Source organism: Castor canadensis, chromosome 1, assembly GCF_047511655.1.
Source record: "Castor canadensis chromosome 1, mCasCan1.hap1v2, whole genome shotgun sequence".
In the NCBI taxonomy this organism is placed as follows: domain Eukaryota; kingdom Metazoa; phylum Chordata; class Mammalia; order Rodentia; family Castoridae; genus Castor; species Castor canadensis.
In genome coordinates, this window is record NC_133386.1 from 209,271,955 (window position 1) to 209,283,256 (window position 11,302).

The 11,302-nt window shown below is 48.1% G+C and overlaps 1 protein-coding gene across 1 annotated transcript; it reads left to right on the top strand.

Moving 5' to 3' along the window:
* Positions 1–1,121: 1,121 nt before the first annotated feature.
* LOC109698208 (interferon-induced transmembrane protein 1-like) lies at positions 1,122–2,269 on the top strand. The gene is made up of 2 exons (XM_020182268.2): positions 1,122–1,435; positions 1,940–2,269. The coding sequence occupies exons 1-2, from the start codon at positions 1,244–1,246 to the stop codon at positions 2,129–2,131; spliced, it is 384 nt and encodes a 127-aa protein (XP_020037857.1). The 5' UTR covers positions 1,122–1,243; the 3' UTR covers positions 2,132–2,269.
* The last annotated feature ends 9,033 nt before the right edge of the window (positions 2,270–11,302 follow it).

The window sequence follows — 11,302 nt, forward strand, 5'->3', positions numbered from 1 at the left end:
AGAAATAAAAAGAGCATAAAGGAATACTGTGGACAGCTGCGCACCAACAAGTCAGATAACTTAGACAAAATGGACCAATTCCAAGAAAGGCACCAACTTTTGAAATGGAATCAAGAAGACACGGTATCTGAACAGACCTGTAACGGGCACAGATTAAGTTAGCAGTCAAAAATTAGCCACAGATAAAAACCCAGGCTCAGATGATGTCATCACTGAATCTACCAAGTGTTTAAAAAAGAATTAATACCCACTCTTCACCAACTTCCCCCAAATAGAAGGGGGAGCACTTCCCATTTTTTGAGGCCAGCATTACCTTGATACCCATATCAGACAAAACATCTCACGACGAAGTCTACAGACCAATACCTCATGAATTATCTTCCACAGAACACCACCACACTGCAGCCAGTGACACGAAAGGAGTTACTCACCACGACCGGGATTTGTCCCAGCACGTTTGTCTAGAGGGAGTTACTCGCTGTGAGTGTAACTAGAATGTGTTGAGGACCTGCAGCATTCCTTTACAGAACACACTGATGTGTCCATCATGCTAAGTAATTTAGAGGCCACTGCCGTAAACATGGCCAGGGGCTTTGTCTTCAGTGAGTCTACCTTGTACTAGCCTGGCCTGAGCATTATGCTGCCCTAGCCGGCATACTTTGTCCACCTGCAGAATGTAAACTGCACCTTTGTTCGGACTTCTGCTGGCCCATTTTATTTATTTCATAGAAATTGATTTCCCAGATGTTGATATTAAACAAATTCCAGTTGTGCTTTTCATCTGAACTGTTAATTAAAATTAAGTGCTAATGATTCTTAAAAATTAACCATGTAATCTACGATTTGGACAAATCATACCAAAATAAAAGTCATCATCTCTCAAAAGCCATTACACTTCAATCACATCCTACACTTACTCTCACATATGCGCTTCAGGTGACACAGGAAGCTCCTCAAACTCCACCCTCAGGTGCTTCACAGGACAGCATGAAACTGGCCTTGGCGGGAGGGGCTGTCCCTGGCACTCCTAGCTGTAACGTGAAACTCCCCAATTTACACTCTCACATCAACCCCTAGAAATTTCACCAACTTACAAAGAACAGGAAACAAATTATCTGAGAAAGAGAAACCACTGGTGAAAGGGCGGGCTCAGCCTCCAGAGCCCAGAACTGCTCCTTCCTTCTCACCACGACACACAGTTCCCAACCTTCCCTCAGAACACTTGTGTCCGCCAAAGCCAAAGATGCAAAAGGAGCAGCATGAGGTGGCCGTGCTGGGAGGACCCCAGGGCTCAGCTCCTGTGACCACCACAACCACCGTGATCAACATGCCCAAAGACATCTCCCTGCCTGACCATGTGGTCTGGTCTCTGTTCAACACGCTTTTCGTGAACTTCTGCTGCTTGGGCTTCATTGCCTATGCCTACTCTGTGAAGGTGCGTATGGTGCAGGGGTGGGGGGAGTGACAGTCAAGAAGGAGTATGTGAACCTGAAGCTCCACCACCCAGATAGTACCTGGGATGTGAGTGTGTGAGGGAGACAGAGAGAGAGAGAGAGAGAGAGAGAGAGAGAGACAGAGAGAGAGAGAGAAGGAGAGAATGTCTTGGGGAATATCTTGTGGAAGCCACAAGGGGGTCAGACTCAGTCCCCACACCAGCCTAAAGGAATTCTCCCTGAAGCCCATGCCAGAAATGTCCCCTTCACCTTGCACCAGGGGTGAAGCCCCAACCAGAAAGTGGAGCCCAGGTTGTGTGGAAAACACAGAGGGGACTCAGGAGCGACTTTGCTCCCATGGTGGGGTGAGCAGCCCTACTAGGACCCAGGCTGAGTGAGGGCAGGTGGAGGCTGCAGTGGGCAGGGAGGACTCTGGGGATGCAAGTCAGAGCACCTGGCTCTCACCTAACCCACACCAGAGCTCCTCACCATCTGGTCTCCTCCAGTCCAGGGACAGGAAGATGGTGGGCGATGTGACTGGGGCCCAGGCCTATGCCTCCACTGCCAAGTGCCTGAACATCTGCGCCCTGGTCTTCAACATCCTCACGGCCATCGTTCTCATCATACTTTTTGCCACCAGCTCTCTGGTAGCCTATAAAGCATATGAACAGCAGATGAAGAATCATGGAGGCTTCTAGTCCTGCCATGCCCTCCACCCTCTGTTGCTGACTCTCACCCTAGGGCTGAGGCTCTGACCCACCACCCCAGATTAATGCAGCTGCTCACATCCACACATCTGTGCAAGACTGGATTCAATAAAGTGCACGTGCTTGTGAGTGTGCTGTGACATTTTTGGGGAGGGAGCGTTGCTGGGGACCCCAGCCTGGGCCTGAGACTGAGTCCACCCTCATCCCTGTGTGAGGGGAGCAGGACATGGGCTCAGGTTGGCAGATTTCTGGCTTCCTGCTGTGGGCAGCAGCCGACCAGCATCCTGGGTGGGGTCTTCCTTCCCGGTATTGGACCGCTGCAGGCAGGCTGGTGCTCAGCGTGGCCAACGTTGACCCCATGCCCCCGGAACCCCAGGAGAGGGTGCAGAGGACCTGACCCAGGGAGTCCAGGTTCAGGGTGGGACCCAGACACAGAGGTGTCCTCTGCGCTGTGTGGTGGCCTCGAGGTGTGGGGATCTGGATTTTCACGGGCTGACGGAGCACACGGCCCGCTGCGGCTCTGAGCTGGGAGCTGGGAGCTGGGGAGTCTGTGCCGCCCCTTCCCCGTGGCCACCCCGCACCCCACTGTGGACCGACCCTCCCCCCCCACCCCTACCCCCATCCCCGCAGCTCTCAGGTTTGTTCCAGGGGCCCCAGGGTGGGCGGTGCAGCGCTCCCTGTCCACGCAGGGGTCCACTGCGCGCTCAGGTCACCCGAGCTCTGTCCCTCACTGTGGGCCTCGGATTCTCCCCTAGTGTCCGCGGGATCCGTCCTGCAGTTCCTTGCTTCCTGAACTGCCATGATGGGTTTTAAATGAATCCAGAACGCGGGGCCGCTGGGTGGGCCTTAGGCTTCCGGGTGTGCTAGTGGGGAAGGGCAGGGGCTTCAAGCAAGGGCAGGGCTAGCTCGTAAGAGGAAGGGGTGGGGGGCACTCTGCAGGCCCAAGGGTTTGGGACCTCTGGCTCAGGATAGCAAACCCTCCTCCATGTGTCAGGACCCCAAGCTTTTCCTCCAGTCCAGACTCTGGCAGAGCAAATCTGCCCAGGGCGGGAATTTAACCACTGGAGTCTCATCAATCAAAGGAGTCTCTCCACCCAGCTGCGAGCTTGGAGAAGGAGCACATCTAGCTGGGAGCAGCCTGACCAGCCTTAGTCAGCTGCTTACCTGTCTACCCTTCTGTCTTCATGCATGTGTCCCAGCCTGTGTTCAGGCTGGGCAATGCCAGGTGTCCTTCTCCAGTTACTTCTTCCTGGGATTGGTCCCTGGGCAGTAGGAAGGCAGTACTCTCTCCTGAGTGTGTAGGCCCCAAAAGTGACCACACGGAGAGGAGTGATCTGGGGGAGAGATTCTTTATTGCCGGGTGGGAGAGGGAGAGAGCAGAGAGAGAGAAGAGAGGGAGGGGGAGGGAAGGGGAAGTGGGGGAGAGAGAGAGAGAGAGAGAGAGAGAGAGAGAGAGAGAGAGGCTTAAATACCCCTCAGTGAGACTTGGCATGATCTGATTGTTTAGGATCTTATGGTTCATGCTGATTGGAGGTTGGGGCAGAAGGAGAATTCAAGCCAGACTTGAGGCAGGACCGTGACCCTGGGAAACAGAAACTTAAGGGTGCAGTAAGAACTGAAACCTATCGGCGCCATTATTGCCAACATTCCTCCCTTTTTTGTTTGTTAAGGAAGGGGGACGTTGTGTTCACTCTGGCTTCTTCGAGCTGGCAAGGGGTGGTGTAGGGGAAGGGAAGGGTCAGTTGGCAAATAGTGTTGGGGTGGTGAGTCTCATGATGGCGTACACCCATGCTCCAAAGGTGAAAATTTCCTCTTCCCTGAAGTTGATGAAGGTCCCTTGTAGCCACAGGTCATAAAGAGTCTTGGGCCAATCCTCCGACCTCTGCATGGTGGGTATCAGCCAACTATCCTGGCGTTTTGGAGAGGTTGATATCCCTGGAGGTACAACTGGTTAAATTTTTGATTAGCAATAGCAGACATGCAGTATGATACAAGGGAGGAAGCTTAAGAATGGGACAGCAAGAAACATAGGCATTAGGATGGGCATTGGCCAGGAGAACCACTGTGAAATGTTGTTCCCTAGACAATTTCAAGAGTCCTCCAACTCCCTTCTCCATTTTCTAATTGTTTCTTGAGAGGTGCCACCATTGGGGAACCCATTGAGCTTGACAGCAATGGGTTTCATGAGAATGGCCAGATGAGGGCTGGTCCACCGAAGTCCCAATGGAGAGAGTAGAAGATCCTTTTTGGAGAACAAGATGCCCTAGTTTAACAGAAATTGTTATAGAGTGGGGCAGGATCTGGTTTGCATGCTCTCTGAGAAGTTCCCTGAGAAGACAGGTAGTCAGCCAGAAGAGCAGAGTCTGTTGGAGGCAAGTTTTCTAAGAGAAATGAGTGGCCATACATTATCTAAGACCCAAATAAGAATATTAGGAGGAGCATAAAAAGGTGTCTGTTCAGGGACTACATGCCTAGGGATCTAAATTCTGCAAAATCCTATAATTGCCAGGAAAGCTGTAAGCTGTCTTATGGTATGGAGGTTGGGAAACGGAAGATTGGGTTGATGCATTTATGACTCAGGGAGTGAGTCTGTCCCTTTAAGGCCACACCTAGGTAGGTGACCTGTGGGAGGCAGGGGCTGTCAGGATTTAAATGTAACACTCTTGGCTAAAAGAGAGCTTTAGCTCATTATTTTATATAAATTGACACTTTTAACTTTTTAAATGTTTGTACCATATTTAGATAAAGTATAACATAACACTGTCACAAGGTGGTCATTTAAGACACACAAGCAAATATGTAAATGAACTCTGATTTAGTAGTACTTAAAGCTTGACAAGATCAGCAGAAAACACAAAAAATTTCTTTGATAAAATCTTTCTCTGTAATGGTTTTTTGTAGATGTTACTCAGAGCAGAACAATATTAAGATAACCTTGTTATTTCATAGACATAGAGGATTTGATTTTAGTTTGACATGACCCTAAAAATCTTTTAGGCAACTTTTAGATTACATTCAACTTTAACTTTATCACACACCAAAGCTTTTTTTATACACTTTTCAAACTTACTCAGACCCTCATACAACATACTAAACCCTTTGATGGTTTGTCCTTATCCTTCCTATTTGAAACAATCTTTAGGACAAACCCATCTTTCCAAAATCCCTTCTCATCCAAAAAACCATTCCTTTTTCCTTTAACTTCTCAAAAAATACACTTATTACCTGTCTATATCCTTTCAAGTCGTTTACTTTGTAACTTGTATTTTAAAATTAACTTTTATAAGAATTTTAAGTTTATTGCAGGGGCTGGAGCAACTAATTAGTAGTCCTTGTTGTTTAAGGAATAGACATAAGGCCTCATCATCCCTCAAACTTGAGGGGATATTGTTTTAGGTGTGGAAACTGTGAGGGATTTTTGAGTTTTATTTGAATACGGAGGGCCGTCCTGGCTCCCCCTACACTCATCTCATCAGTCCACACTGTGAATCTCTTTGTTCCTGAAGGAGGGGGCAGCAGAGATAGCTGCCTGGGGGAGGGGGGAGGAGAATTTGAGCTTTTAATTGAGATAGTAAAGGAGGAGGTCTCCCAAGGGCAGTCCAGAGGCCAGGTAAACTAGCGCTCTAGGGGCTGGCCATATTTGCCCCAAACGATAACTTTTGTCATTGGACCGGGGACCAGGAGAAAAAGGTAAAACAGAGAAACGGGCTCCACCGTCTAGGAGGAAAATGACCTTTTGTCTTTCTGCCATTATGGCTCCTCAACATTGATGCCAAGAAGTGGAGTATGGACAGGTGGCTGGGACCCATCACCCATCAATCTGTAGGAGGTGGCACCTCGCCTTCCATCTGGTGACAGGGGCACTTAGCCCTCCAGTGGTTACCCTTGCAGAGGGCAGGGTCCCGGTTGGGTCGGAGCTGTCTCCCGGGCTGTCCCCCCTTAAGCATTCTCTGCAGAAGTGCCCCTCCTGTCCACCATATAGCAAGTTCAGGATACAGGCCCCAGTCAGGTGGGGCCCTCTCTGAGAGCAGCAATGAGGCCATGGTGTCTCTTATCTTTTTCTCTCCTGTTAGGAAGGTCCTGGACATACAGACATGGCCATAAATACAGACATGGCTAGCTGTATTACTTGGCTCAGTGACTTTTCCCTTCAGCCACAGTCTGAGTTTTTATGAATATCTGGGGCTGACTGTTGAAATTTATCTTTGAGGAGAACCTCTCTCACCTGTGACTCTGAGTCCACCGTGGTATGCTTTCTGATAGCGTCCTTAAGATGCTGTAGAAAGGTAAGAGGATTTTTTTTTAGGTTGTTGCTGTAAAGTTGTTATTTTACATTGACACCTGACACTCTGGAGAGCAAGTTTCTGAACTGTTCTGGGCCTCAGTTTCCTTGCTTGAAGAATGAGGGATCTGGTCTAGGTTAAACTATGTTTTTCTACTATGAGATGGCTGAAGTGACATTAATGCCACTTATCTCCTTTACCATTTTTAAATTTTTTTTAGTAATGTTGGGAAATTGAACCCAGGGCTTTGCACATGCTGGGCAGACATTCTCCCATTGAGCTACTTCCTCAATTATTATTATTATTATTATTTTTTACTTTGGCTGTACTGGGCTTGAACTCAGGACTTTATGCTTGTAATTCGGCACTCTATTGCTTGAGCCATATACTCATTTCCAACCTGAGTGGCCTGGGCCAGAACCCATTGCTTCTCTAATGAGATAAGAGTCTGGTCTAGTAGAAGCATAATATCCTTTCATGTCAGTTGAAAGGTTTGGATCACAGAGATAAAGGCTTGATTATATTTGTCTGGGCATCAGTACACCTGTTTAGATGTTTTTAAATTTCCCTTAGATCTGATAACTGGAAGGGGACATAGATTTGCCCTCTTCCTACCATTGCCTGTTGGAGAGGGAAGCACTCGTTAAGAGGTTCTGAGTATTGGAGTGGCTTAGAAGGTAGAAATTTGTATAGGGGACCTCAGTTTACTTTTTTAAACTTTTTAAGAAAAGGTCTATTGGAGTATGGTATTGTAACTTAAGGAGCCCTGTGAAGGCCACTTCTCTTGGTCACTCAAGGTATACTGAGGCCAGGCCTCAGTACAGAGCTTACAACATCTACCAGCCAGGAGACTGGAAGATGCAGGTCCCATCTAGAAAGAACAAAATGCTAGGATCCTGTCTTTTAGCTAACAGCAGGCGGCCTCTTTAATAAAACTCTACCTTTTTAACAAAGAAATCATTTGCAAAGTTAGAGAAGGGCATTCAGAGGGCATTTCAGGCCAATAACAGGGCCATACGGGACAACTAGTGTTAATATTTGGAGGGAAGAATTTATGCTGAAGCCAAAGGTATAGAAAATTCTAAATGAGAAGTTTAGAGACCACAGTAATGCCTATTTAGTTATTTCTGGAACTATAACCTTGAGCTAACAATTGGCTTACAAGGGCTGGGTCTGATGCCCTGAGGTGTGAGGTGGGGCTAGGAGCAGGACTTGTGCAAGGCGCCTCTCCCTCCACACACACCTGGGACAAGTGACCCTGACTGCCTAGGCCTGATCCTGCAGCCTGTTGCCCCTCCCCCCTTCCTGTGTACTCTGCACGCGTTTATTCTAGGGGAAGTGGCAGTGGGCCACAGCCATCGCCATGTGTGGCTGGTGGCCAGGATTTGCTGGGTCTTCTCTATGGATTTTCTTAGCTATGGCAGGCATTTTTGCTGTGTCCAGAAGCTGGCATCCTGTGCACAGGTGCGCCTGTTTGCTTTCCCTCCTCCCATTGTGGGGGCGGAGTTACAGTGTGAGCGTGGCAGCTGCAGTTTTTTATAAGCGCTTTTGTAAAGCAGCTGACTTAAAGTTGCTTTAGACCGAGAGGCCTGGCAAAGTAGTTGGAATAACTTAAGTCATAAGGTACCATGCCTTATGGGAGGCAGGGTCCCAGCAAGCCCAGGGAGGGGAAGGCAGACAGAGACAAAGGACACATGGTGAGACCATGGAGGAGGCAGAAAAGGTGTGCTGACATCTTAGGTAAGGGAGGGGAAGGCTGAGCCTGAAGGCATGACACACGCTTAAGGGATTAGCCATCACCTGTGTCTCTAGGTTGCTCCCATTGATTGGTACTGGCAGGCTTTCCGAGAAACGAAGCCTTCACTCTCGGGTTGCTGAATAAATCTGGGGCTTGGTCTCAGCCCACAGGGAAGAAGCATGAGCTCTCCCAGAGCTGGAACTGCCTTGAGGCCAGAATTGTCAAGGAGTGGCTTGCTTAACTCCATGATGGGGAAAGTTTTTCAGGAAGATAGGAGGAGATAGGTATGGTAAGCAGTGCAAAAAGTGTGTTTACATGGGGAAGGAGGAGGCTTGGGGGAGGAATTGGATGATTTAGAAACTGGTTTACAGGCTGATAGAATCTGCACAGGGGAACAGAAAGTACAGAGGGAGGGTTTGAAGGCAAGAAGTACATGTTTTGGCTTGGCTTGCAAGTGGTGCAGAGAACTGGATTTAGACAGGGGTATGAAAAGGCTTGGACAAAATGGAATCTCTCCCCATTGTTCTGATTGCTCACAGTAGTTATATGTCCCATAAAAGGTTGAGATCTAAAGACCTGAAAAGGGGCCAATGACTTTGGTTGTCTAAAGGATAAGTGGGCCAGATTTGGGTGCAAAAGTGGATCAAATTTTTTGGTTTTATATCTGGGGTCATACCCAAGGTGTCTAAATTATTGAGGAGGCATCTCGGTGGGGAGTCAGAGGCCCCCATGTTGGGACCTGGTCCCGAAAAGGGGTTGGGAGGATATGAATTGCGGGGCATCCCTATGTGGCTCAAACATCCGAGAATGGTACAAGACGCACGAGAAGCAGTCGTCACGGCATTCTGGTGGCTTGTAGGACCAAAAGGCCGAGGGGGCTATGGGTCGCCTGGCGCCAGGCTTTTTGGAGGGTAGCCTCTGAGACCGAGAATGACAAAGATAGACCCAAGCCGAGGCTGATTGGGAAAGAGGTCTTTCCTCTACCATCTGAGCCCCAGAGATGATCGGAAAGGGGGGGATGCTGGAACCCTGGAGACACCAAAGGGAGAGACCATAAAGGGAGCCCAAGAAGGGTATATGGACTCATCAAAGGATGTCCAATGTTGGATGCGAGCAGGGGCGATCGGGAGGATGAGTCCTGGCCAGTCACATCCTCAGGGTGGTCGTGGGGTGAGTCAGAATTGGGGTCTCACCAGGATTAGTGGGGAAACCCGATCTGAGTCAAGGCACCAAAATGTAGGCCCCAAAAGTGACCATGCAGAGAGGAGTGATCTGGCCAAGAGATTCTTTATTGCTGGGTGGGGGAGGGAGAGAGCAGAGAGAGGAGAGAGAGAGAGAGAGAGAGAGAGAAGGGCAGGGGCTTAAATATCCCTCAGTGAGACTCAGCATGATCTGATTGGTTAGGATCTTATGGTTCATGCTGATTGGAGGTTGGGGCAGAAGGAGAATTCAAGTTAGACTTGAGGCAGGACCGTGACCCTGGGAAACAGAAGCTTAAGGGTGCAGTAAGAACCAAAACCTATTGGCGCCATTATTGCCAACAGAGTGCTCTGTGGAAAAGACAGGGTACAGGCTCTCAATTGAGCCTGTTCTGCCCACATGCCCCACCCTGTCCACTGTCCCAGCAGTACCTACCCAGTGGCCTCAGTGGACCTTGGTCATGTTGTTGTGGGAATCTCAAGCTGAGATAAGGGACACTGAGGCAGTATAGCAGAAAGCAATGTTTTATTGTGCCAGCAGAGACTCAGCTGACTCGTGTGCAAAGGCTGAGCCTCAAGAGCAAAGGGGGTCTCACCTTATATACCCGTGCAAGCAGGTTACAGAAGCAAAAAAGCAAAGCTCAACTCACATATGGCTGCATGTGACTTCATTGGCTACTTCATTCCCCCAGTGCTATGTGACCTTGTTTCAATTTTTTAAAGTTTATCTCTCTGCTTTGCCATCCCTTCCCTCTGCCTTATTATCAGAACACAGCCTGTCTGTTTCTTTTCTGGTCCTCCTCTCTGCTATATTCCCCCCCCCCCCCCCGCTTTGATGCTCAGACCAACCTAGGATCAAAGAGCATCAACTTGATCTAGAGGTTTGTATTTTTATAGCATCATTACATGGGTGACTGTTTTTTTTTTTTTTTAATCGTGGCCTCCATAATGGTCCTGATAGACCACAAAACCATGGGGACAAGGCAGGATAACCTCAAATATGCTCCCAAGATAAGTCCCATTGCCCACTTTCCATGACAAATGTATTTTTTTTTTAAATTCTCGGGATTTTAGCTTCACTTACTAGCAACCTCGCTAACCTGGGAGTATATGAGCCAATGTAACATCTGACCTGTTGGTGGGTGCATGATACAAAGTATGGCTGTGTGGAGGTCCCAACAATGGCTCTCTTATAACATTTAGTACATGGGAAAAACCTTGTAAGGGCCAACCCAAAAGGTAAGAGTCCAAGTGTGTAGAGTAGAGCAAGGGTACGTCTCATGTTTGAGCTTCCTCTGTGTGTAGACTAGTCAGCTTCCATAGTGACTAGAGCAGGGCTGTTGTACTGTTGTTTGTCATCCCTTGTTGTCTGCTGGAAAACGGGGTTGTGATGAGGAAGGCGCATATGTTTTGGAGGGTGATCTTGGATGGTGAGGCCGAGACTGGAATGTAGTCCCACTGGGGAGAGGCTGGCTTTACTCAGCTGTGGTGGATCCAGGGAGTAATTTTTGTTACTTTAACGTAGTGGGGATAGACAAGACAACAACAAAAGAGCCCCTCTAATGGGGTTCTAATGGGTGGACATTTTATTCTTTTACTCAGACAGTATCTTTTTTTTTTTTAACTGAGTAGAATTACCATGGCAACAATATATTATCAGTATATATGTCCAAGAAAACTCATTGTTTAAAAAAGTTAAAACTCCCATCTTCAAGTATCAAAGGACATGTTTAGAGCCAGTAAAAATAGTCATTTTGGCTTTAAGTAGAAGACCCTGTCTAAAAATATGAGTTTGTATCTGGAAGGGCTTTAATGCCAGATGGGCACACATGTGTAAGAACCGTTTCTTTAATCCTCTCAGCCTTAATTATTTTTGAGAGGTCTGGCACCAGTGACTCCATTTGAACTTTGATGGCATTCCCCCCTTGTCTCCAAACTGTTT

Excerpts from the sequence above, each read along its gene's own strand:
- LOC109698208 (XM_020182268.2), top strand. The coding sequence starts at position 1,244 with ATGCAAAAGGAGCAGCATGAGGTGGCCGTGCTGGGAGGACCCCAGGGC. Across the intron at positions 1,436-1,939 it reads CCTATGCCTACTCTGTGAAG|TCCAGGGACAGGAAGATGGT; the intron begins GTGCGTATGGTG and ends GGTCTCCTCCAG.